This window comes from Plasmodium knowlesi (assembly GCF_000006355.2).
Source record: "Plasmodium knowlesi strain H genome assembly, chromosome: 6".
NCBI lineage: Eukaryota > Apicomplexa > Aconoidasida > Haemosporida > Plasmodiidae > Plasmodium > Plasmodium knowlesi.
The window spans coordinates 257,314-284,259 of record NC_011907.2 but is presented as its reverse complement, the minus strand read 5'-3'; the positions used below and the strand labels follow the sequence as shown (position 1 = coordinate 284,259).

The window sequence follows — 26,946 nt, the reverse complement described above, 5'->3', positions numbered from 1 at the left end:
GTCAGTTGATACTATGGGCAAACACGATATCTGGAACTTTTCCCGCACTGCTAGGAACCCTTTCCGGCACTGCTAGGAACCTTTTCCGGCACTGCTCGTCTTGAACCCACTATTCGCACTCCTCTTACTGTCTTGGTAGTACGTTGGAATGCGCTTGCAAGCGACATCCTGCGTGCTCGAAACGACTTTGCTGCTGCAGCTCGTGCTACTACTACTACTACTATTACTGCTGCTGCTGCCGGTGGTGGCACTGCCTTCAATGTCCGGGTTAGCGTTACCCGTGCTCCAGCACATCTTCTCACCATTAGCACTAGCATTACCATTACAATTACCATTACAATTACCATTACAATTACCATTACAATTACCATTAGCACTAGTATTAGCTTTAGCATCCGCCTGCCCATCGTTCCTCGCCTCACAGTTGAACATGGGTCTTCTACAATTATTCACACCCGCATAATCATTGAAAACGTACAGGTCGCTCAGGTATTGATTTAAAAGTTCATCGCTTTTCTCTGAGATCCCTTTTTCCTGGCACAGCCTCTTCTCATCACTGCCACTACTGTCGTTGCCAATGCCGCTGTCACCCCCGTTATTTCCATTCGCGGAATAGGCGATCACACGATCATAAAAACTAGAACTCAAATGGCCCGTTTTGAGGACATCGGGAGGGTCATAATTCATTATCTGGTCATAATCTTCCTCTAAGTAGGGCATGGTGTTGTACTTGTGGAGTTCTTTCCTCGATTCGTCCTGTGCCTCTTCTTTATCCAACTGATTTGGGAGCTGACTCTCGAGCTCCTGCTCACACTGAACCTCGCTTCTCCTATTCTTCGAGAGCAACTCCATAAAAGAGTATTCCAAAAGGTTCTTGTCCGACTGTTTGTCAACTTTTGGGTTCAATATTTCGTACAGCTTCATGTTTTCCTTGCTAATATGGTCATCGATGTTTAGCGAGTTTTTATTTGCATATGTGTTTAGGAAGGAAAAGAAGAGCTGCATATTTTTGCAGTAGTTGGATGTGTCGTTGCCACTTCCCATACTGCCACCGCTTCCTGCGTTCCCTCTGCTGTCACCACTGCCAACGACCGCGTCGTGCAAATCCTCGTGATCAAAACTAAGATAAAAGTTCTCGTCATTTGGGCTTGCTCCGTTCACTTCTTCACATTCCTTTTCCCCATACAGCCAATCGTTTCCATTTACAAATAGACGTGAACTTTTGTTCATTTGAGCATCCCCCTTATCCTCCTCGGCAGGGAGGGCCTCTTCCACTTCCGCATTACATGTGTAAGTGTCCACTTCCCTTTTTTCCTTGTTTCCAATAGCACCAACAGCATGGTTTTTTGCACCACTGCAGGAGAAATTACTATATTCGTCTGACCCTCCCGTGTTCGTCTTCTTTTGCCAATCCTTATAAGGGCTACTGTAACCACCACTGTAACCAGTACATGGGCTGCAGGAGGCACTTGAGCCACTCTGGCCATTTTCGTACCAGATATGATTTAGAAAGGATGTTATATTCCCGTTTTCGCTGGTCATCTGTGTTTTACCCTTCGCGCTTCTAAGTGAGTCCCCGAGGGGCGCAAAGCTGTTCCACTTCCCGTTCCAATTCCCGTCCCATTTCCCATTCCAATTCCCGTCCCATTTCCCATTCCAATTCCCGTCCCACTTTCCATTCCAGTTGCCGTCCCACTTTCCGCTCTCCTCCCCATTGACGCTGCACTCTCCCGTTGTGCCATTGGCAAAGAACTGACTGTACATGTTCACGTTCGTCTTTCCCTCAACAATGGGATTGCAAAACATGCTCTTCCCCTGATGTACAGAAATCTTGTTCTTCAGATGATTCAATTTAGCTACTTCCTCTTTGTCGGCATGGGTGTCCTCCTCCAATGGATCACAGTTATACGAACCGCTCGGATTATCATTAATTGGAAAGTTCTGTCCTTCTATTTTGTTCGGGTGATCATACAGTTTACTGTTTATTCTTCTGGAATTTGATTCGGTAGGTATATGAAACGTTTGCCCCATGTCCCAGGAGTAGAGATCTTCTCTGTCCGCCCCCCTATCGTTTGTATCAACGCGTTCATTAAGCACGTGGCCAAAATGATCATCTGCATAGTCATACGTTGTAGTTTCTTTCTTTCTATTCACTTTCAATGCTGCATCTTCCATGTTATGGGGGTACTTACTCATTCCTGTGTATTCGATGTGACTTGCACTCTCGGGCTCACTTCCATTTTCATCACTAATCAAGCATCCCCTGACGCTTCCAAGTGTACCCCTAAAGGAGTTCCCACTATTGCCCTTTTGTGTATAATACAAACGGGTGTTGCTACTTGCACCGGTGCCTCGAAAAATATCCACTACTTCGCTCGTCTTATGTAAAGCGCTGAGCGGTTCCACTGGGTACGTCGAAGGAAGAATCGCCTTGTTTCCTATACTTTTAGAATTGTTAAAACTGTGCATGTAATTATTCAGTCTCCTGTTTGTCGTGTTATATTTATTATAATAATTGTCTGAAAAATGTTTAACCAACTTTCCGTGTGAACTCCCCAATGACATGGTGTTGTTACCTGCGTCATTTGATAACAACTCCACTGTGGCATTCTGGCCTGATGTAGACACATGTTGCATCTGGTTGTCCATATCGTTACACATGAGTTCACCCATCATGTTATTTCCAGTCAGGAAGTTGGCGCCCTGACTGCTGCCGCTGCAGTTGGCGCTGCTGCTACTGCTAGGAAAGTTACTCCTCAATTTCTTCGGTGCATCTGTATAATTAACCGAATTGAGTGTTTTCAGCGTGTCAGCGGTGCTTACAAGGCTCTGCGCCGTTTTGGTGCTGTTCGGGTCCTTCACTTTGCTGCTCTGATTGACCTGGACATCTGGGTTGATATTCATACTCACATTGGAGGTGAGGTCTGGGTTGGTGTTCATGCTCACATGGGTATTCACGTTGCCGTTGGGGTTCACTCCCACACTGGCGCTGTACATACTCTTCAGCTTGGGCGGCAATAAATGCTCCTCGCCATTTTTCAACTGCACCTTGAGTAGCTTCCCGTGGATGTACATTTTCGACAGATCCTCAAACGCCTCAATGGCAGATTTCTTGTTGTCGTACGATACAAATCCAAAGCCTCTATTCCCCTGCTTCTTGTCATGCTCATTGTTTATATATGGGATCCTGAGCCCCACGACATGGCCGTACTTGTTAACCAACTGAATCAGGTTCAGTTCAGTCCACTTGAGGGGGATTCCGTACAGGAAAAGATTTGCGCCTGCAAAAAGGGTAGGGAAAAAAAAAAAAAAAAAAAAAAAAAAAAAAAGAAAGTAAGTAAATCATGAAAAAGGTTAAGGGGATATTAACACGATGAAGGGATAAAAAAGAGAAACGTGAATGACAAATCAGAATGAACGCTATATCATAACGAACGGCAAATGATTGGCTCGTGGAAACTACTACACATTCGCGGCGTACCCGGTGGACCGTCCTTCAAGAGGGAAAAATTGGCCTTGCTGTAGTGAAGCGTATTCTGGTTAGGAATTTGCTTGGACACGATAAAGCATATCAATTTGTGGTTGGGAGAGTTGTCGAAAAATCTCTTCTGATTCAAAATGTTTACCGCATTTATTGCACACTTCTCATCAACGAAGTAGACAAAAGCATAGGACCATTTATCTATGGACCACTTGTACTCAATGTGGATTATGTAGCCAAAAACTTCCAACACGTTTTTTATCCTCTCCTCTGTTATGCTCGGTGGAATATTTCCCAAAAAGACATTCGTGATAACTATGTTTCTGAAATTATTATTTGATTTGCTTGTTCTAATGTCTTTAATAATTTGGCTATTCATATTATTTTGTCTGAGTTTTTCATTGCTCGCTTTGTATTCTTTTGTGTAAATGGATCCGTTGGCACTGAGATCATGCGATCTCTGGGTAAGGGTTGCTCTTTGGAAGATTTGCTCCTTCTCCACTGGTTCATCTCCCTGTCCCACTGCAGTATGATCTCCCCGTTCTGGAAGCTCTTCTCGCTTCCTCCGGTCCACCGACCTCATCGTCCCCACGTTTTCGGAGTAACCCCCACTGTGGCATATATGATGGTGAGTAGCTACATGCGAATCATGATCTGCGCTATGTAAACTGGTGCCATGCAGCTTCGGAAAATTTTTGGATTCGCCCTTTCTCGGGTCGTCTTCACAGTGCTCCACATCTAATAAAGTCTCGACGTTGCCACAGAGCTTTGCATTTTCTCCGTTAACAATGTGATTGTAACTTTTGGGGGGTGCGAAAGAGTCGAACCTGTTTTTCACGCTCTTCAAATCGGTGCCGCTGAGAGGGGGTGAAACGTCGTCCTTCTGCTTGTGGCTGTGGCTAAGACCGCGGCTATGATTGTAACCATGGTTGTAATTATTATCCCAGCTATGATTGTACGTGTGGCCATACGTATGACCGTAGGTGTGACTGTGCGTGAACTTAAATTTGTCCTCCCTCCTGCTATGGTAATAATCGGGGGTGATAAAATTATGCCTAAATCCCTTTTTCTCATCGGAAAGGAATAAATGACTGTTACTTTCAGCATTATCCATCGAAATTGCGGTTTGCGAATCCATGTCTTGGCGTTGATTTATATGGAGCCGCTTCTCGTGGCTAGCCCGAGTTTATCAGATGCAGAGTAGTTCTTCTCTCCGCGTTTGCGTGTACAAGGTTGGAAATGTTATGAACTAAATTTCCAAAAATTCTTGATCAAGTGCCTTTTGTTAGCTGGATTTTCATTCTCATGTCCCGAGTTATACATAAAAGGGGGGTTACCATTTGCTAGACGGGAGCCTCAGGGAGTACTGCAATGTTGTTGTAGAGGAAGTATCACTCTCACAGGGCAGACGCTCAACGTATGCGAGATTCTGTTACGTTATGTGATCAGCGCAAGTTGGAGAAAAAAAATGCATTAAAGAGAAGACTCATGGGTTTTCTTTTTTTTGAGAATATTCTTAAAGGAAAAAAAAAAAAAAAAAAAAAAAAAAAAAAGACTTCCTCAACTTGTTGTTAATTCCTTATACAGATGTGCAATATACTAGATGTATCTACAGCGTGCATATACGAAGTGCACCCCCCCCTGTTGTGCTAAAATGTCTTAGAAAGATTCATGGGAGATGGCTTCCACCGGTGGATATCACCACTGCGCGGTATACATATGACTGACTCCTACTTGCGGCAAGCAAATTAATTCTCTAACTCTATGCAGCTACGCTCCAGTAGACATAAATTTTAGGTAAAGGGAGAGATACTGGGAAGGAGAAACGTAGACATTACGAAAATATAGTATTACAATGGTGCGTTATTAACGTAATGAGACTCTTCCTTGTGGTTTCACCCCTTTTTGGTTCATGGCTGTTCTCCTTAATAGAGTGTATGCCTTGCTACTCGATCAATATGCAAATACGCACATGCATATGTACACGTGCATAAATGTAATACAACTTGCTACGATGCAAAAGCACGCGAAGCGTTCGTTGCACACCTTCACGTTTTCTATGTTTCACGAAAGGGGTATACTTAGCTACACATACTCATTGGTAAAAACGTTCCTGCTAATAAGGTGTATACGGAGGAGGAAAAAAACATACAACCAGTCATGCGTATGCGCAACGAATAAACATATGGTACTGGTTAGATACGCACACACATCCTACACATGCATAATGGTACATACGAAAAGTTATACATACACGTGCTCGTACAAAAATATTATGTTATCGTGATGGTCATGGGGTGAAGAATATTCACAAATTGTGCATTAACACAGTGTGGGGGAAAGGGAGGGAAAAAAAAAAAAATCAATAAACGTGATGAATGCTTATTTCTTGTGCTCAGCCCTGCGTGCCTCATACGACTGCCTGTGCTCGGCTGTTCACTCACTGGAGAGTTGTCCACATTGCATTTTCAGATGCATCACGTGGATGACGCTGGCATGAGACGGGAGAGGGTGAAAAATGCTGTGCAGAATAGGCAAGGAAAAAAGGGGCTAGGCAAAAAAAAAAATACGTGCACAAGAGTTATATGCAAAATTAAGCCCACCTCTTACAATTCCAAGAAACAAAATGGGTGACAAAAAAGGGGGGGGGGAAGGGGCAACGAAATAAATGTGTATCGTTAGGTATACACACATCTGATGAATTTATAATGCACCCTCAAAGGTGAACAAAAGTATTGTTGCAAAAAAAATATAGATGTGAAAATGGAGATAGCTATCAATGAAAACACAAATGCTAACACGCGTTCTGATCAACGGAAACCAGGGTGTGTATGCACTTGTGTGTGGGAATAAACAAATGGATGCTCTTACAGACGCGGAGCAACAAATGTGAACATGTGATGGAAATAGCGAGGGCCAATGTATATGTGCATGTATTATCATGCGTCAATATTTGTTAACCTTTTTTTTTTAACATGTGGTTGCACGGCTGGCGCTTGGTAGCGCGGCCGACGTGGGTTCACGGATGCTAACATGTATTATCATGTACCCACAGAGGTTTCGACACACGCATATACGTATAAACAGATACCCCAGCGTGCTCAGGTATTCACACAGGTAACCACACAATCTACGCGTGCTCCTATACACTCGTATACAGTTAAATGAATACGTAGAAGGGGGGGGAAAAAAAAAGGGGTGGGTGGGAATAATATCATCCCTTCGCTTATACATGCATATGAACTCCTTTCCCCTTTGGAGTGCCAACTTTTGTGTTTTGGAGGTGAAATGGGAAAGTGGAAAAATGGGCAAAAAAAAAAGGAAAAAAAATGTGGGAGAAAAATAATGTAATAGAGGAAAAATGAAGGAATAGGGGGGAATAGAAAAAGGAAATAACAGGTAAAAAAAAAAAAAAAAGGCTCGTATTTGTACACGTAATAAATGCAACAGAATAAAAATATATATAGCGATGAAAACCAAAAAGGAAAAATTTTCAAATAGGAAAGAACAAATAAAAAGGTGTGCTAAGGTTTTACAGAAACAGCTCTTCGATTTTATGTCGCGCTTGTGTAAGTCGATTCAGTCGTTTGTATAATGCAAGATGCGTACGCGCATGTATGCATATATATATGTACCTATATAAAAATGCGTATATAGGTACGTGTGTTTGTGAGGGAACGAAATGAACATGCTCATGTATACTTAAGGAGTAAATATATTAGCTTGTACATTTTCCTTTTTGCACTGAACAATGCAGGATGGCGAAAAAAAAGAAAAGAAGCAGAAAAGAAATAGGAAAGAAACAGGCAAAAGATGTGCGTTTAAAAATATGAAAAAGCTGATGAACCATCAAGTATCAAGCACACAACAACCTGATTCCACTTTTAAGCAAGCCATTCTCCCGCATTGTGCGGAGGAGCAAGAAGTGTCCGTGTGCTGCTGGGGCAATCTGCTGCAATGGTCGTTTTCGCGAAGGCGCACAGGCGTGTACATATATATAATATACGCAAATTTATATGCTGTATATATGTGCACGCGCATTTCTGTATACGCGAATATATTCTCTGTGCACGAAACACATCCGTGCGTGCAGGTACACAAATTAGCAGGGGCATGTATATCCGTACAAGTACCATGCGCACTGTGCGAATATACACCGCAAGCGCACGCGCATACGCACGACGAATGTACTTGTAAAAAATACACTCATTCACAAACAGGGGGACGTTTAAAAAGGTAGAATGAATATACACTCCAAGGAGAACCTATTTGTAGAGAGAAATAAATTCATCATTACATGTTCTTTTTATGTACATTTGTAGAAGAAAAAAAAAAAAAAAAGAAAAAAAAAAAAAAGAGTTATCTTTCGCGAAAAAAAGAAAAGTTCCTGGTGGTTTAATATTACGTTCTGGCGAGCTTTTTTTTTTTTTTTTTTTTTTTTTTTCTGGTCATATATTTTTAGTTATTTTTTATTTTATTTATTTTATTTTGTTTTTTTCTTATTTTCGCTTTACATTTTCTTGCTTAGATAAAAATGCAGATAAAACGAGCTGATGGTTTCAAGCGTTCCCGCTTGGGTTGCTAAGGAACAGCAAAGAATAATTCGCATTGATAACATGTTAAAGACACACTTTATGCATGGTCGCAGTGGGTCATTTGGCGCATTCCCATACGTATGCACATATACGTACATAAATGTATGCATGTATGTGATGTACTTGTACTATGCACGTTTTTTTTTTTTTTTTTTTTTTTTTTTTGCAAAGCGGCAAGGTACACTTTTGTCAACATCCGTTTTGCCAACACGACATGGTGAAATATGTGGTTGAAGAAAAAGTGCTCACAAAAAAAAAAAAGAAAAAAAAAAAAAATGCATTGTTGAACGGTGCTTCGTACAACAAGTTGCCAATTGAGGATGCCCCTTGCAAAAGCATGCACTTAAAACTGAATTATATGACAAGCTTTTGCTGCTGTAATTACTGCCACCTCCCAACTATCCATTTTTTTTTTTCTTTCTTTTTTTTGGGGGGGGAATTTGTTCTATAAGGCATAAGGACGTTTCTCCACCTCTGGTAATGGTGAAAGTCGGGCCAGAGGTTAATACAAAAGGGGGAGCAGATATCACGCACATGTTCACAAGTGCAATTACAAAATAAAGGCAAGTCGGTTTTGTAGCTCTCCGCAAAATTCTGCATGTTGTGTGGCTGCGTATTCTGTTGCGCATGATCACACATGATAACGCCTTCTGCCGTATCGCGGTGCGGGGGTTTGCTGAGCACTTTTTGTACGCTCCATTTTCATGCACGTTGGGCGAAAAAAAAAAAAAAAAAAAAAAAGCTTAAATTCAGACGTATGGCACTTCCAGGGGAAGAATAAGGCTATTGTTTAAGCGGTTATAGATATTCGGTAAAACTGCTCAATCCATTTTGTAACAATGGTTTAAATTTGTCAGAGACGGTGGGAATAGGGATTAAAATTTTTTCTTCCCCCCCAAATTGTAGCTGACCACACTTTTATCTTCTTAAGAAAAAGAAAAAAAACTCATTTCTCATAAAGGCACATAGTGGTCAACATGACGAATACTCCTCATACCACTTGTGTGCAGGGGGTCTTTCTCGCTTCATTTGTAACAACAAGCCGATGTACACATGCACGTGTGTACGCAAGTTAACAAATCGGATGCAGTTTTATTTTTACACATTTGCTTACACGGTGAAGGGGGTGGAAACACCTCAAAGTATTATACCACAAGGGATATACAACAGCCATGTTGCACATACGTATGGGGAAAAAAAAAAAAAAAAAAACATAATACATTTGCCTCTGGATCCGCGAGCGTGTATTTTTCTTATACATTCCCTCGTTTGGAAAAAAAAAAGCAAAATAAAATTTGAACACCTATACAATGCAGCATAGCTGACGTTACTGCATTTGTTCTTAACTAAGGCATCCCTTTTTATCACAGTTTTTTTATTAAGGCAAGAAAAAGCGACGAACAAACATTTATGATGCCCCCCTTAAGTGTAGCGAAGTAGAAGGGATGAAGGGGCGACACAGAGCGCGAGTGTATTGATTCGCGCATATATATGCAATTTGTACAATTACGTAAAATATTCAAAACATAACAGTTAAAGGAGCGTTTCCCCTACCAGTACAACCGCATTGCTACTGTCTTATGAATCTTTGCGCAAAATTGCCAGAACATTTTTTTGAAATTGATCCGTCTACATTTTTTCCCCTAAAATATAAATTTGAATTGAACTCTGTTACAGAGCGTAGGCTCCTTAGCTACCGTGTTTGCACTAAGCGGTCAGAATGCTCGGAATTTTATTTCTTATTGACTCGTTACGTGTACATACATTGGTATACAAACAGTACATACATAGGTACGTGTACACACAGTTTATTTATGCCCCTTTGTCCTATCACACGTAATTCACTAAGCCTACTGAAAAGGCAATGACGCACTTAAAGGGCGCCTTTTATGTGACATGATAAAATTTGCAGGAAGGTTTGAGAAAGCAAAGCCGAAAGGCGTCCTACATGGCATTGATGTGCGCGCTTGCTAATTTGTTCTTTTTTTTTTTTTTTTTAGCAAAACGTTCTGCTCTTATGTTGGTAACGCCTTGCATTGTACAGCGGGGTTCCTGCCCTACCAAAGGGGTGAAATTGCACTGCTGTCAGTGGGAAGCATTTTTTTCGTCTGATGACACACACAAAATTGACTTTTTAGCGAAATAAATGGTTTGTTTTGCAGAGAAGCTTATTATCCATCGTGGACGTAACAAATTAGCACGAATGTTCATATATATATATATTTTTTTGCTGTATTTTGACGCCCCCTAAACAGTGTAAAATAGCAATTGGGAGGGGAACACGACGGAATGGAAACCTACACCATGTTTAGTATGTTTCCCCGTTTTATTATTTTTTCTTTAAAGGCCGCGTATGTATATTTTGCAACAATTGGTAAAAAAAAAAAAAAAAAAAAATTTACATACAGTTGGCAATTCGGTTTGTTAACAATCGTTCAGGGGAAATACATGCTTAAGATGGCATAACGTTGGAAGGGGGAAAAAAAAAAAAAAATTCCCGCGATAAAAAAGGGAGCAACTGCAAAATATATACATTTATTTTCTCAGCTGAAGCAGCATTATTCTTAATTTTAACCAGATTGCTGAGGGTGTGGGAGAACCGCCCCTAAAAAAAAAAAAAAAAATGCCCTAACTATATAACGCCCAGTGTATATATAAATACACTTAATGGGAGAACATATTACGCGTATGAGCACACGAATGTGCGCATTGTGTATATGTTTGCAAAGAATATCTGTGTATACAATAATGTAACGGAAAAAAAAAAAGGTGTTCTTCCGGAAATACAATGTTAACCGTTTACATGTTTTCCTATAAATGTAGTTACTACAAGTTTTTTTTCTTTTTTCTCATTTTTTCCTTTTTTTACTTACCTTTTGATGAGTTAAAAACAGACTGTATTGTAGCGAAAAAGGAAAAATATATTTTTTATCGCACATGCAATTCAAAAATAAAAAAATAAACAAGTGAACCCCGAACATAAGCCGCCATTTAACACTGCATGAAGTTTGCTCATACGCATAATATGGCATGTGAGGAAAGGGAAAAATGATTCACACTTAAGTGGGTGAAATGAAAAGAAAGAAGGGGAAAAAAATAAATATATCTCAGTGAGTACGTACATTTGCTATTTTATCAAACTGGAGTTACACAGCCGCGTGTATGCTAAAAAAAAAAAAAAACTGTTACAAGGTTTCGGCATCTCCTTGTGCAAAGGTAAATGAAAAGGAGAGAGGAACTGACCACTACTCGGTCCTCACACGTGTTTTGCCTTTACACGCGAGGGGTACTAAGCACATATGTTCAAATGTACATGTGAAAAGCAGTTCTTCCGAAGAAAGATACAATTGCATTCCTTACCATTTGTTTTTCCCCCGTTGCAACTTAGCAATGTGCATTTGAATTAGAAAAAAAAAAAAAAAAAAAAAATTATATGAACCGTTCAGGTAATTTCATAACTAAAAAGGTAATTATGCATCGTATTGTGTTTTTTTTTTTTTTTTTTTTTTTTTCTTTTCATTCTGTTTACACCCTTACAGTTTTTCCCCTTTGTTAATGTTTTCTTCAAGACGTTTTTAAAAGGTTGATCATTCACGGTTTTCTTGTGTTGTATGTATGCGGAAAAATCCTGATTCGAATACATACGCGTTTGAAACTGTGTTTGCGAATGTTCACACATATGAACGAAATTAATTCTCCCCACCCAGCGCATGTGTGCATGGATATATGTATTCCTTTGGGAATACGTGTGTGTTCATATGTGTGTACATTTGTGCTTACATTTGTGTGTATCTCTTTACGGACGCATTTTGTCCTGCACCCTTTCGTCAATAATTAATTACGGAGGGAAAAGAACCCCTCCCCCCAAGTGGAACAAATTCATAAGGCCGATACTTTTTTATTTATTTATTTTTTTTGCGAAAGAAGTGCCAGCTTTTTGCTTTGCACACAACGGGGAAAGGACAATCCGAAAGACGCTCAACTTATGAAAAAAAAAAAATTGTTAACGCACATATGTACGTACATGTGTACGTGATGTGTTGTGTGAACAGGATTTTGCAAGTGCTTGTAACCTACCTCTTATGAAGGGAAGAAATAACGTTTTTACTTGCATCTAGTGTAAACGTGGCAAAGCGAACAACCTGGAGCACCATACATGAAGCATCTACCGTACCACTTCACTGTGAGCATATTCAAACATTTGCTATGTTTCCCGCCGGAAAAAAAAATGGAAATCTCAAATGAGGCGCAAAAATGTATCGGGGTGATGGAAGCGGGAAAGGGAAGTAATGAAAAAGAGGGATGCAAAGATTCATTGTGTGGAAAGCCAAACAGTGATAGTAATGTGGTAGAAAGTAAGGCGGTAGAGGGGGCCGGAAATAACACCGGAAATTGCAATAACAGTGAGACACCTAAGATAAGCGAAGGGACAAGCGGCCAAAACCAAAGCGATATGAACAAAACCGTTAAGGGCAAAAAAAGAAAAAATTCGAAGAAAAAGTATTATAGTAAAAATAAGACACAGGCTGATTTGTGTTCCTCAGAAAAAACGTCCATCCAGGAGAACGGCTTACCTAGGAACAGCAGCAACCTTGGGGAGGAAAAAACAAAAGGCGAGGAAGGTACAATAAAGAGTGATGTAAAAAATGCTTCAAATGTTGAATCGATTGAAAAGGGAGACGGAGAACAAACGGGCAATGGAAATGGCATAAAGGGGTATACAAATGCACAGGAAGTCGAAACGAGTAATGTTAAGGAGGATGAGGCGGGGCTGAACAAAACCCCAGACGGGGAAAGGAAGACAAAGAAAAAAAGAAAAAAAGCCAAAAGGAAAAAGAAGAAGGGTAAAGGTGCGGGGGAAGATGAAGACATTTGCAAAGGCCATGGCAAAGGCGATGACAAAGGCGATGACAAAGGTCATGGCGAAGCAGGTGACGAAGAAATTAGCGGCTTGACAAAAATTAAAGACACACTCCAAAATGATCATAGCAATGAAAATGCCAGTACCACCACAGCCATTAGCACCAACACAGATTGCAACACAAGGAGGAAGAGCGTTGTCAAAAACACCATCGACTCTGCGAACCTTTACAGCAATAACCTTACGACCGATCCTGTGGTAGACAACAAACAGAGCAAAAAGAAGAAGAAGAAAAAAAAAAAAAAATCTTCTAAAGGGAATCAAAATGCGCAGCATGGTGAGGCAAAAAATGGGGAGGAAATTTTCTCTAAAAAGACAAGCATAAACCATGAGGCTGTATACAAAATACCTAGCAAAAATATGACCAGAGATGAACTTAACAATCGGACAAATTTGATTTATAAAAATAGCATTGGTTATGGTTTTCCCCCGAAGAGTGTAGGTAGTAACTTCAGTTCGAATCCATGTGAAGCTTCGTGTAGTAATGCCCCCCTTAATTTTATGAACATGCAGACTAAGAGGAACATGGTGCAATTGTCCAAAAACACAAATTGTAAATATGGATTCAATGTAGACAATCAGGTATACTCAAATTGCATGTACGGGCCGGTCCCCTTCCGCAACTCAAATGAATGCTACGATTTTTCCTATGAAGACGGGGTTCCCAATGGCTTGGGGAATTTTTTCTACGGAAACCACATGTCGAGGAATGCCCTAATGGAGAGGACCCTTTCTTTGCACGGTATGTACAATGTGGGAAGAGCGAGTGCATTGGCTGATGTTGGCGCGGTTGACAGGATTAGCGGGGTTAACGCCCTTGGCATGGTTGACAGTGCTGATGGCTTTGGCAGTTTCAGCGGAGCCATGTTTAGAAGACAACGCAAACTGCCACCGCGGGGAAACGGTAACTTGGCTCAAGGCGCGAATTATGAATTGGGCCTGAAGAAAGCTGATGTGCCAAATGGGCACATGACCAGGTTCAATTCAGTTGCCCCTAGCGCGAGACATTTGCTCTATGAACAGAACCAGGAGAATCTAACTTTCAGTGAACGAGATAGTAAGAAAAAGGGGCACTATCATAACGGGGATAGAAGTATGTCGAGGGGAGGACAGGTTCTTCATGGAGGCGTCAACAACACGATGACTGTAGCGAAAATGGCTAATATTGGTACTGCAGTGAAGGAGGAAAACTTTTCCAGCGCATCCAACCTTGGCTACTTTACTAATGGAGCTAACCTAAACATTAGAGGGGAGCACCCCCAGGAAGGAAAAATCCAACTGAGCAACAGACCTGTGATCCCAGGAATGCGGAATGATGGCATCTATGGTCCTTTGCAAAGGGGGAAATATGATGCATATTCCCCTCACCCAAATGTTGAGATGATGAAGAACAGGAAGTTCACTAAAGATATGAATGCTCCATTCCATCCCTTTAAAATGCAGAACAATGTGACTAACAGTAGAAGGGTTGCACTAAACGGGGGAGGAAGGGAAAACAACATTGGTGAGAAGAGTGCACAGGGAGTAGTAGCAGCTAAAGATAAGGAAGAAATCCCCAAACTAACTGACCCAACAACCTGTGAAAGGGGAAGATCTACCAACTTTGAAGTGAATAAAGAGATTCACAAATTCATAGACTATTGTGTGAAGAATTATGGAGACAAATACATTGCAAATGTTCTGCATGAATTCGCTCCAAAGGAGATTGGAGAGAAGTATGATGAACTGAAGAATATTTTTAAAATGAATATAAGTGAGGAAAACTTGAGCCATTTACAGATTCTGGAGAAGGAAGGGAGTGGCGAATTGTGTACGTTTTTGAAGGACCACACTGAGGTGGGGGGCGAAGCAGAAGTGGAGCACGTGGAATCGCTTAAAGGGGAATCACAGAAGGATGAACTGCTGAAAGGGGAGTCGCCTAAAGAGGAATTGCTGAAAGAGGAATTGCTGAAAGAGGAGTTGCCTAAAGAGGAATTGCTGAAAGAGGAGTTGCCTAAAGAGGAATTGCTGAAAGAGGAGTCGCCTAAAAAGGAATTGCACAAAGAAGAACCGCTGGAAAAGGAACTGCTCAAGGAAGGCGCCCCTGCAGGCGGTGCGACAGACGCAGGGAACGTGTTCGAGGGGGGCCCATCCCTAAGTGTGACGATCCCCCCGGGACTGAGCCTTCCAGACATAAACCGAGCTCTGCTGCACGGTGCCTACTTAGACAACATCGCGGTGGTGAAGAAGTGCTTGGAGAAAAACGCAGACATAAACTACTTTGACAAAATTGGAAGGAGAGCTTTACATTATGCATGTGCAGGTGGATATTACGAGATATGCAAGCTCCTGATAGACAATGGAGCGAAAGTGAACGTGTCGGATTACAAGCACTGGACTCCCCTACACATAGCTGTTACAAAGATGCATAAAGAAATAACAGAGCTCTTATTGAAAAACGATGCCAACATACATGCCATGCTACCCCATTCGTTGTCCCCAAACAGGGGGAAAACTACAGCAAGCATGTGCATTCATTTCGCAGCCATTAAAGGTAACAAAGAAATAACAGAGCTCCTACTACAATATGGGGCCAAAATTAACGATACAGATTTGTCCAATAGGACAGTCTTGCACTATGCTGCATATCGAAATAATTCAGATTATTTGAAGTTTTTAATTTATGAGAAGAAGGCCAAGGTTAACATCTTTGATGTACACAATAGGTTGCCTATCCACTCGGCCTGTTTGGGTGGCGTCTTAAAAAATGTCCAGCTCTTGGCAGAGAACAAGAGCTTCTTACAGAAGAAAGACATTTATAACATGACCCCAATGGATATCGCCACTATTAAGAAGTTTAAGAACATAAGAAAATTCCTGGTCAAATATATTAATGAGAATTTTTCTCCAAACGATGCGGAAGAGGCTGAGGAGAAGAAGAATATCGCCCAGGTGGAAGTGAAGAACGAGGGGGAAGACTCGAAAAATACAACAGACGTAATCCCGCATGAAGAAGAAGGAGAAGAAGAAGAACAGAAAATGGATCCGAAAGAATTTTACAATGATAATAAGATGATTAAGGACATTTTAACAACGACCATCAGCACCATCCTGAAGGAAAGAAATCGGGATCAAATAAAAAGAGTAGTAGACTCCTTGGGTGTCTATATATCATTGAGCCTTTTGGAGAAAACCATTTTGATTCAGAATTATGGAGGCATAGACATGGTTAGTAAGGAGGGTAAGAGAACCAACGGGGGGGTGTTTTTTTACCTCATAAAGTACATGTACAAAAATGATATTATATCAAAGTTTAAGTATGACTACATTGTGGAGGAGGAGAAGGAGAAGAAAAAGACCTACAGGAAGTTAAAAAAAAAGCTTCTACAGGAGGAGGAAAATGCCAAGGGTAGAACTGTCAAGGACATCGATGGGGGAGTCAGCGGGGAGGTTGCACTCGAGGGGAAGAATAGCAACAAGAGGAACAATAAAATTATGGGTCAATCTAAGGACATTCCCAATGGCGGTGCATCTTTTAATAATGTGAAAGGGGCTGTCTTGCAGAGTGTGCAAAATGGTAGGGCGGCAGTGGTGGATGTTAACGGCAACAAACCGTCAACAGGTTTCAAAACGCAGAAAACTACACGTGGTAAGAGCTCCTTGAGTACCCATAAGGGGGAAGTGCATCATACCTGTAGTGAGCAAGTGGTCCAACTGTCCCCAATGGCAACAGTCGGTACATCGACCCAATACAATTTTAATGCATTAGTTGCCGAAAACGCGAGGAATAACACACATTTTAGTAATCCTCAGAATGACGCCCCCGTCAAGGACCCCCACATGAGCAACGGTGAACAAGGAAAAAAAAAAAAAAAAACGAAAAAAAAAAATAATAATATAATTATTAATAATGATAATAATACTAATAATACGGGTCAAGTTGTTGGGGTGGACACCCAAGCGGGTACCCTCAACAATTGTGTGACAAAAGTGGATGTGGGTTCGTCTTTCATAAATTTATTGCAAAATACATACGGAGACATGCAAAACATGGTCGAGGCACAGGACCAGAGGAAACGCGCATATCACCTGAACGGGGTTGCGTGCGAGCAGGGGAACTTTGACTGGGGGCATGGCGGGCGTTACAACAGCTTTGACGGTTTCGGTAGCTTCGGCAGGTTGGATCAGTGGAACAGTGTTATGAGCTTGAACTGCCGCCCCCCGCGCAGGAACCAAGTTAACATGAACTTTCGTAACGGCAACAATCAGGTGAGCATGAACTTCCGCAACGGTAACAACCTGGTTAGCATGAACTTTCGCAACAACGGGAACCAGTATAGCAATAGCAAGTCAATTCGGAGCTACCAGAATGAGTACCCAATCCCATATGTGAATGGGGTGCAAAATAGTACCTATGACTACACCGGGTGCGCGCAGAATCCTGGGGTATACCGACATAACCAAAATGTGTACATGGTGAACAATTTTTGTGCCCCCCATGTGAATGGGAAACAAAAAATGCTTTCAAGCAACATGAGCGGTGGACGCTTTCGGGGCTACCCCAAGATGTAGAGCCCACCTGCGCACGTGTTCAAACGTGTGAATACGCGAGAATTCGCGTTCCGTCTGGGCATGCTTTAGTGAATTCGTGAAGCATGCCTTTGTAACTGCAAATAGAACTACAAATGTAACTCCAATTTTGATTTTTTTGATTTTTTTTTCCCAACATTTTTAAGACAAACGCATAAAAAGTGTATAGCAGGAATGCTACATTTTTGACCACTTCAGTTTTTTTTTTTTTTTTTTTTTTTTTTTTTAAGGGGGGAAAACGCCTCGATGCATATTAAAATGGATATGTATGTCGAACTGGGTGGTGTAAGCCCGAGTGGGTATCACGCATTTGGAGCGGAAAACTTCCTTGAATGAGTTTTGGCCCTTCCGTTTGAAGTTGCCATTTTGTTGTAAAAGGAAAATGTCGAAAAAGGCGCGCATAAGCGGTGAGCAAATCAATAAGAAAATAAGCGAATGGTCGAACGATCGAATGAATATGAACGGTTCGGACAGGTACGTTCGGGGCCCCTCACCTACGCATGCATGCAGCGTTGTATACACCTTTCTCCCCGCAAAAAAAAATAGTTTTCCACCTTTTCAAGAACAAAATCGCCTGAACCGTTCATAAAGAAAAGGTATTTTTTTTTTTTTTTTTTTTTTTTTTTTTTTTCTGAACAATCATACGTTTTGTAAAACATGTTAAGTTTAAAAAGGCTAGCTGGGAATGTGTGGAAGAGGGGGGAATGTAAACTTTGCCTTTTTCTTCATAACGATCAGGAGCGCGTAAATCTAAGAATACACAAAAAGGAGGTTAAAATTTGTATCTCCCATTCCGCACTTCACCAACACACCAAAAAGGAGTAGCCGTTTGCATGAGGAAAAAAATTGCCAACTGCGTAATTACAGCTGAAATGCAATTTTTTCTTTATTTTCATTTTTGTCAAACTTGCCTATTCTTATCAGCCTCCTTTTCTCAGAAAATTTAAAAAAGAAAAGGGAGGGCGTTAAGGGGCTACTACTCGAAGGGGTTGAAGCCGCATAACCGGCACTGAGACCATTTAGCTGCACAGCGCGTAAAAGTTAAGCACGAGGCAGTTGTTACCCTTTTGAAAATAGCCCTATGTCTACATGCTGCGTGCGCTGTGCTGAATTGGTGTGTTTGCATTTCCGCGCGTGCATCCTTCGAGTGCGCGAGTAAATTGGGAAAGGAAAAAAAAATAAAACAGACGAACAGATGAACAAATGAACAGATCAACAAATGAACAAATGAACAAATGAACAGATGAACAGATGAACAGATGAACAAATGAACAGACGAACAAATGAACAGACGAACAAAACAGATTAAACAGAATAAGGAGAAACATATGAAGAAAATACGCAGGGAGGAAGCAGTACATTCACATTGGATCTCTCCACTCTAATTTTTCTCACTCCATTTTTTCCACAGCAACGCGTTCGCACTGAAAAGTAAATTACCCAGCGCATGCGAAAGTTGCATGTGTATACAGGCGAAGGGGCCTTCTTGCGTGTGTGCGTAGTGGTATGTTCAAAGGTATAAGCGTTTCCATTTGCTAACACGTCCATTTTGCGCATGCCCATTTGCGAAATAAAGTTTGCCAATTTTCCGTTTTGCTTGCCCCAACTGACACGTGCGTGCCGGGATATTTATTCTGTCCATCGGTGAACAAGTGAAAAGGGTGTGTGGGGGGTTAAACTTTCTGCCACACGTGCAACATTTTTTTTTTAACTTGGTTCACCCTTACACCCCTTTGCGGGTTTGCCGCTTTCACCATTTTGCTCTTTTTACGCGCCATTTTGACTTACCGTTTTTGCACTTTGCCACTTTTGCACTTTGCCGCTTATACCATTTTGCCACTTTTACAATTTTTCCACTTTTACATTTCTATCCGTCCGCTTGTTTATGTTCCGAGTCGTCACGGTCATTATCCGGGGCAACTTACATCTCCAAAAAGGGGGAAGTTAGACAAAAGAAGGAAAAGGGAAGAGAATAAAAGGGGGAGCGATAAAGAGGGAATAATAAGACGAACCCCCCCGTATACACACGCACAAAACATACAAGAATATATGTAAATACATAAACACACCCATCAGTGTACCCCACAGCCGTGTAACTGTGCGTGTTGTGAAGCGAAACATGGGTGATCATCAGAACGTGTCCACACAGGAAGAAGATCAGCTCTGTTACATAGATAGATATGATATAAACGAGCTAATCGGAGGTATAGAGCAAAATGACGGAGCTGCTCAGTGGAACGAAAGTAACAGCGTATGTGAGTATGAAATACCATTCCTTTTCTGCAACAAGGAAAGCAATCGGGAAGACTCGGAAAGGAACTCCTCAGTGAGTTACCTGGACGACGGAGCATCAACTATTATTTCCAAGCAAGATGAGGACAACGGAACAGAAGAAGATTCAATAGAACAAATAAAAACAAGAAAAAGACAAACGAGCAAAACGAAAGGAAAGGGGAATGGAAAAAATGAACAAACAACAAAGGAAAAAATTAACATTATATTTATACCCAGTGATGGAAGCGGACTTAACAACTTTGAAGAACTTCTCTCCATGAAAAATATGAGCAATGAAAAAGTAGAAAAAAAATTAAACGAGAGAGTTTATCAAATATGCTGCAAAAGTGTTGCAGATATAAACACATACAATTTGAATAAAGTAAGGAAAGGAAGTGAGAGGCAGAAAAGGGGGAGTCTGCATGTAGAACACATCGATTATGGAGACATATTTCTCTCCATAAGGGATTCTGTAAGGAGGAGGGAAAGGAGAAGCAACAAGAACCTTCTTCTCGATGACTCACGTACGCAACTTGGGGGGAGGAAGGAGCAGTTGAGAAGGTACACTAATGCGGAAGAACATCAACAGAGAATATTGATGAAGAGAAAAGTTAAGAACGCGTACAATTATCGGTGCAACGGTGAAAATTTCTTCAAGGCGTACAGAAAAAAGGACATTCTGTATTACCACCCTATAGAAGATCGTATTATAGAAAAGGGAGCTAGCCATTCTCGTAGGAGAAAAGTCGTAGCTCCATATATCCAGCACTTAGGAACCAATAAGAGGAGGAGCTACGTCCCTCCTGCAGACGATAGGCATGTGATTCCGTATGATGAAGTTACTGTGGAGGACAAGAAGTTTGTATCAAATCTTTATATAAATGGAAAGGGGGAAAAGGAAAATGTTATGTACTCTTCGAGTGATTATGAGAAAAAGAAGAGTTCACATTTCTCAGGGGAGGCAATCGCACAGAGGAACAAAATAATCATTCATTCGGGGCGGAGCCCACGTGGTGCAGACACGATATCCGAGGAGGGGGAAATAAGTAGAAACCTCCCCCCTTTGGGAGAAAAAATATTTCCTTGTGAGGAGCATGTTGGGGTGGAAGAACAGTATTACCTCTCCGGAAGGCACAACTCTGAAGTGGAACAACAGGAAATGGAACAACAGGAAGTGGAACAACAGGAAGTGGAAGAACGTGAAATGGAACAGCAGGAAATGGAACAGCAGGAAATGGAACAGCAGGAAATGGAACAGCAGGAAATGGAACAGCAGGAAATGGAACAACAGGAAATGGAAAAACAGGCAGGAAGCGCCATCACTACAGTTGCAGAGATTGGCCAAAGGGACAAACCACCAGGGGAGGGAGGAACAAGTGAATTTGAATTAAATGTTGTTTTTGATTCCAGTGGGATTCTCCCAGAGGGGATATGGAGGGAGGAATCGGGTGGTGATGGAAAAAACAAGGCTTATGCGTGTTTGGGGGATGGACAACCAGGTGAGGGGAGAGTATCGGGAAATGCATCAGTGGAGAATGACGAAGACAGAAAAAAAGAGGAAGATTATGAAAATACAAGCCATCCTATTAATGAACATCAAACGGAAACAAGAGAAAACACTGCACCCAATGGTAGAAACGCCAATGAGTTGTGCCATTGGGAGGAAGAAGTGGAGGGTGCATGTGACGAATCAGTAGTGAGTTTGGAGAGCCTGAGGAAATCGGGAGGGGATGGAGGAAACTCCTTTTTATCAATTAGGGATGATAAAGAATATTTCGATCTTCTGGTGAGGAAGTATGAAAAGACGAAAGTGTCTCTGGACGGTAGTGACCTTTTGTCTATCATTGTTAGCGATGCTCCAGGGGAAGAAGTTCCTACGGGTGATGCAGTACCTATGGAGGAAGAAGTACTACCTACAGGAGAAGAAGTTCCTACGGGGGAAGAAGCTCCTACAGGGGAAGAAGTTCCTATAGGAGAAGAAACACCCACAGGAGAAGAAGTGCCCACGGTTGAAGAAGTACTACCTACAGGAGAAGTAGAACCGGTGGAGGAAGAAGTACCTATGGAAGAAGAAGCACCAACAGCAGAAGAAGTACCTATGGAGGAAGTAGAACCGGTGGAGGAAAAAATACCGACGGGGGAAGAAGCACCCGCTGATGACGCGCCCCAAATAGGGAGGTATGAGGAGCTGCTCGAAAACGACATGTGCGATTTGTACAACCTAAAGATGCACGATTTAAAGACGCTAAAAAAATGCGATTTCGGTCTCTCCAAAAATTTACTAATAAAGGATATTTTTGTGTACCATAGTAACCTCTTGGAAGAAGACATGGATCCATTGGACGAATTCGACATGGAGGATGCGGAGAGAAGAAATGATGAAACCATTGATGAAGATGATGGAGAAATTAAAGGCTTCTTAGCGAAACTGAAGGCAGATGTGACTAGCCAAATAAGTTTGAGCAAGGAAGACAATGAGCAGGCTTTCGATTTGTTGGATTCAGTGCATGCGAATAGTTGTTACTATGATTGTAATGGGGGAGAGGATTTCCCCGTGGGATCGAAGCTGAATCTGTCCGATTTGGATGACGACGTTGGTGGCACAGCGGGTTCAGCGGTAGACGGTGCATTGATGGACGGTGCATTGATGGATGGTGCGGTGGAGTCTCCCCCCGGAGGAGGGTCTCTGTTCGGGACTCCAAGGAAAATGGGGGAGGAGAGGAAGGACACCGAATGTCAAACGGAATTTCCCCTGGATTTTTCAAGGAATACTAACAGAACCCCAAGAAAAAAAAGCGTAGAGGTAATTTTAGTGAAGAAAAGGCTAAAGAGGATGAAAGAGAAGGACGATGAGGAGGCACAAGAAGGACAAAAGAAATGGGGAGTGAGTCAGACGGATCCAAAAGATAGATGTAGGAGGTATCCAAGAAGAAACAGAATTAAGACGTTGCGCTATTGGATTGGCGAAAGGGAACTCACAAAGAGGAATCCATACACAGGGGAGATTGATGTTGTCGGATTTAGCGAATGTACTAATTTGGAAGATTTGTCTCCACACATTATTGGTCCAATAAAATATAAGGCATTGAATCTGAGGGATATGTATTCTTTGAGTGCAGATGATGAAGAAGGAGGGCGTCGTCGAGGGAGTGACTCTGTGGATGATGATTCGGGTGATGGGCTTGTTGGCTTCCACACAGATGGTCAAGCGGATGGACGAGTGAAGACACATGCAAGTGATCATCGGGGCGTAGGAAAAGGAAGAAAGAGACGAAGGAGCAAGGAGAAGGAAACACATGAGAGAGATGACGATGTTGAGAGGGACAGGGAGGATGAGGAGGGGGATCAGGATCAGGAGAAGAATGAGGAAGACTCCGATCGAGTAGCCACACAAATGTTCAGCAGAAGCGATAACGTTTCAAAGAAAAGGAGGAAAAGGAAATTCATCAATATAGTTAATTATATTAAGAAGAGAAAAAAGAAAAAGTTGATTAAGAGTGTTGACAAGGTCGAGGGACAGGAGGCGCTGTCCACCAAGGAGGGCAAGGAACAAAAAGGAAATGATGTTCCGGAAGGTGACGCCACATGCATCGGGGACACTCCTATGGGGTGTGAGAACCCGGAAGGGAAACAGAACGCAGAGGAGAATAAGGAAAATCTGTTTTACGATGAGAACACCTGGCGCTTCGAGGAGGAGGTTGCCGATGTGGAAGTGGACTCACCTAAGGCGTCGTTAAGGGAGTCGTTAGGAGGGGATGAGGTACCAGGTGAAGAACCGTTAATTGGAGAACAGCTAATTGAGGAACCGTTAATTGGAGAACAGCTAATTGGAGAACAACTAATTGAGGAACAACCAATTGAGGAACAACCAATTGAGGAACAACCAATTGAGGAACAACCAATTGAGGAACAACCAATTGAGGAACGGCCAGACGAGTTGCCACATATCGAAGCGACGGACCAGCTGGTTGCCAATGAAGGAAGTTTGGAGGAGGAGACCAAAGAAAAGGCAATGGAAAGGGAAGGCGAAGAGGGCAAGGGAGTGAAGAGCGACGGGATCGATGAAAATACGAAGGATTCTGCAAAAAATATGTTGGAGAAAAAGAAAAAAGCTGAAAAAAAGAAGAAAGATGAAAAAAGGAAAATAAAGGAAAGAAGAATCGATCAGATGTATAAGAAGTTGTCTATGTTCAATTTGGATTTTCTCCCCTCCGATAGGAAGGTGAAAGCGTCGAAAGGAGTGAAGAAGGACATAACTAAGGGGAGGAAGAAGAAGAATCAGGAGCGGGAGGAATCAACACAGAAGGAGCAGATATCGGGAGAGACGCAGGATGACACCCAAGGGGGCGAAGACAAGGATGATGTGCAGAAGAGCGAAAACACAGCCTCAGCCTACTATTCGGAACTAAATGGACAGAAGGTGGATGCCATTTTGAGGACAGACGATGTTGGTAGTACAAGCGGTGAGGAGGCCGACAGTAAGATTGAATTGAAGGAGGGCATTACTAATGGTACAGTTGAAGAAATCGAACAACAGTTAGCTCTGAGTGGCGGTCTGTCTGTGGAGGCGAATCCTGATGACAGTGAGGGGAAGCCCCTTTTTGGTGATCAGCACGAGTACAATCAACAGAGCAAGGATAACGCGGACAATGTGAAGACAGAGGTGGAAGGAGAGGTGGACAGAGAGGTGAACTTGAGTGGGATCGAGGAAAAGATGGACGCAGTGATTTCTGCTAACGTTGATAAAGTGGAGGAATATACGTTTCGGTTGGTTCAGTCGTCTGAGAATGATACGATGGATATACCTATTGCAGGGGAGGAGGAAGGCCACGCCACCTACTGTGGATCAGCCACTCAAGATGAATCGAAGGAACTCCTTATAGAGCAGGGCGAAGGAGACTTATGTATAGCAACTCCACAAAATGAAGGAGATAAATTAAATCACATGAAAGAGGTAATAAATGATGAAGGGAGGAAATTCGAGAGGAATGAGAAAATAAAGAAGGTAAATTCCATAGAAGAGGAAACTGAAATGGCAGATGAGGTGGAAGATATGCAGGAGAATGACGCACTAAATGAAGTGCCATCTAGTAATCGTACAGATGGTCATGTGGATGTAGAGGAAAAGAATAACGAAACAATGTGTACCAAGCCCAGTAGGAATTATAATACCGTTTTGAAGAGAGACGTTCGTGTAAAGATTGTGCATTTTGATGTGGATAGAAGAAAGCATAGGAGGAATAAAACTCGTGGTGTACCAAATCCGATGTCTATGAGGAGGAGAGGTATGGAGGCAGAAAATGTGACCGACCGAATGGGTGAAGTGGTCGATAGATTGTACGGACCAACCAATATATTGCACGGACTGACCTATAAATTGAACGAAGTGAATATCCCCCAGAAGCTCCTACTTAAGAACTGCGTCTTCACAGGTATTTGTTACGCCCCGATGGACGACATAATTGGAGATGTCCCTTTTTTTTCTTTTTTTTTTTTGTCACACGGAGAGAGTTGGATTTGTCTAAAGTGCATACTTTCCACTTTGTGCATGGATCCTTCCGCATGCATGAAGATGCTCCCTTTGTATATTTTTTTTTTTTTTTTTTTTTTGCAGGTAGTCCACATTTCCAGGAGGTCTTCCCCCCGTGCGGAAGTTTGTCCCTCGTCCAGAAGGTAAGCGCCCCCATGAGGAGAAGGAAAAAAGAAAAAGAAATGCAACAGGAATGGCAGTTATTTCGTGCCAACTAGTGATTGCTGCTGATTGTTATGTTTTTTTTTTTTTTTTTTTTTTTTTTTTCCTTCTGCACCCAGAACCTGTTCAGCGACAATAAGGTGAAGCTCAGCCTGTATAGCATCCGAATGATCCCCGGAGAAAAATACAGATCAAGCAGTCTCCACCACAACTTGGTATAAACTCCCTCTTCGAGGCATTTAGTTTTCCACCATTTTGTCTTTCTGTTGTGGATGCCTCCATCCATTAATCTTTCCTTTTCCTTCTGATGCCTTTTTTTTTTTTTTTTTTTTTTTTTTTGCAGGTGGGGTATGTCGACGGAGGGGAGAAGATAAAAATTGTCCTGGGCAACCAGGAGAGGTGTTTCGAAAGGGGTGACTTTTTTTTCATTCCTCGGTTTCGCAGTTTCATGGTGGACAACTGCAGCAGGTGAGTTGGAGCAGAGGGGCGGCATGAATGGAAGTGGCGTGCAGGCCCCACCCGGGTATTACCGCAATTGTTGTTTTTTTGGGGACGCACACTTTTTCCGCTACACATTATATATATATATATATTTTTTTTTTTTTTTTTTTTTTCCATGCAGAGAAGAATGTGTTGTGTATGTCTGCCCCGTAGGGGCGTCCATCCCTGCGACTGATTAGGGAGAAGCGATCTGGTGATAGACATGCGCAGGAATATAAAAGTGAAGCATGAAGAATGATAAAATTACCGCCGCGTCTACCATCGCGTCTGTTTCACCGTTGTTGCAACGCGGAGAGTTAAAAAAAAAAAAAAAAAAAAAAAAAAAAAAGGAAAAGGAGAAAAGGAGAAAAGAATGTTGACCCATACAGAAGGGTGGAAAAAGAAAAGTGAGCTAGACACCATTTTGTCGCGTTATCATTTTATGGAGAAAAATGCGCCCCAATTTTTGTTGATTCCACCGAGGCGAAGATTCGAAGACTTTTTTGTGTGCCGAGGTGTGACAGCGCCTATGTCGAAGGGGGTGTGCAATTGTGCGCACAATGTGAGTATACGCGCGTACGGGCAGAAGTGCTCCATGTATATATTTTAGGTGTACATTGGCGCGCGTATCCGTTATGCACGCACAATTGCACTGCGCGCTGCGCCACCCCCCCCCCTCTCAGCAGCGAAGACGAAGTGGTAAAAAAAAAAAAAAAAAAAAAAAAAAAAAAAAAAAAACAGACGCGCTGGCCAGCGGTGCGTCTACATCAGTCAGTCGCAGAGGCCGACGGGAATGTGGTATTTGTACTTGGCGCGTAAAAAATTTAAATGTACATAGGCGACCGCGTCCATAGTAGGAAAAATTGAAGCGTACGGGATGTGTACACTTAGTCTGATCATATTTTTCTCCATTTTTTTTTTCTGCATTCTTTTT

At 42.0% G+C, this 26,946-nt stretch overlaps 3 protein-coding genes across 3 annotated transcripts; 2 read left to right on the top strand and 1 right to left on the bottom strand.

Moving 5' to 3' along the window:
- Positions 1 to 72: 72 nt before the first annotated feature.
- On the bottom strand, positions 73 to 4,619 carry PKNH_0606300 (RNA-binding protein, putative; the record flags this gene model as incomplete). Its single annotated transcript, XM_002261699.1, has 2 exons — positions 73 to 3,281; positions 3,482 to 4,619. The coding sequence occupies 2 exons, from the start codon at positions 4,617 to 4,619 to the stop codon at positions 73 to 75; spliced, it is 4,347 nt and encodes a 1,448-aa protein (XP_002261735.1).
- A 7,613-nt stretch (positions 4,620 to 12,232) lies between these two features.
- On the top strand, positions 12,233 to 17,548 carry PKNH_0606200 (PHAX domain-containing protein, putative; the record flags this gene model as incomplete). The annotated part of the gene is made up of 1 exon (XM_002261698.1): positions 12,233 to 17,548. The coding sequence occupies one exon, from the start codon at positions 12,233 to 12,235 to the stop codon at positions 17,546 to 17,548; it is 5,316 nt and encodes a 1,771-aa protein (XP_002261734.1).
- A 2,137-nt stretch (positions 17,549 to 19,685) lies between these two features.
- Positions 19,686 to 26,212, top strand: PKNH_0606100 (schizont egress antigen-1, putative; the record flags this gene model as incomplete). Its single annotated transcript, XM_039114175.1, has 5 exons — positions 19,686 to 25,272; positions 25,455 to 25,513; positions 25,652 to 25,747; positions 25,876 to 26,000; positions 26,155 to 26,212. 5 exons carry the CDS (start codon positions 19,686 to 19,688, stop codon positions 26,210 to 26,212), a joined length of 5,925 nt encoding a protein of 1,974 aa, XP_038969527.1.
- Between the last annotated feature and the right edge of the window lie 734 nt (positions 26,213 to 26,946).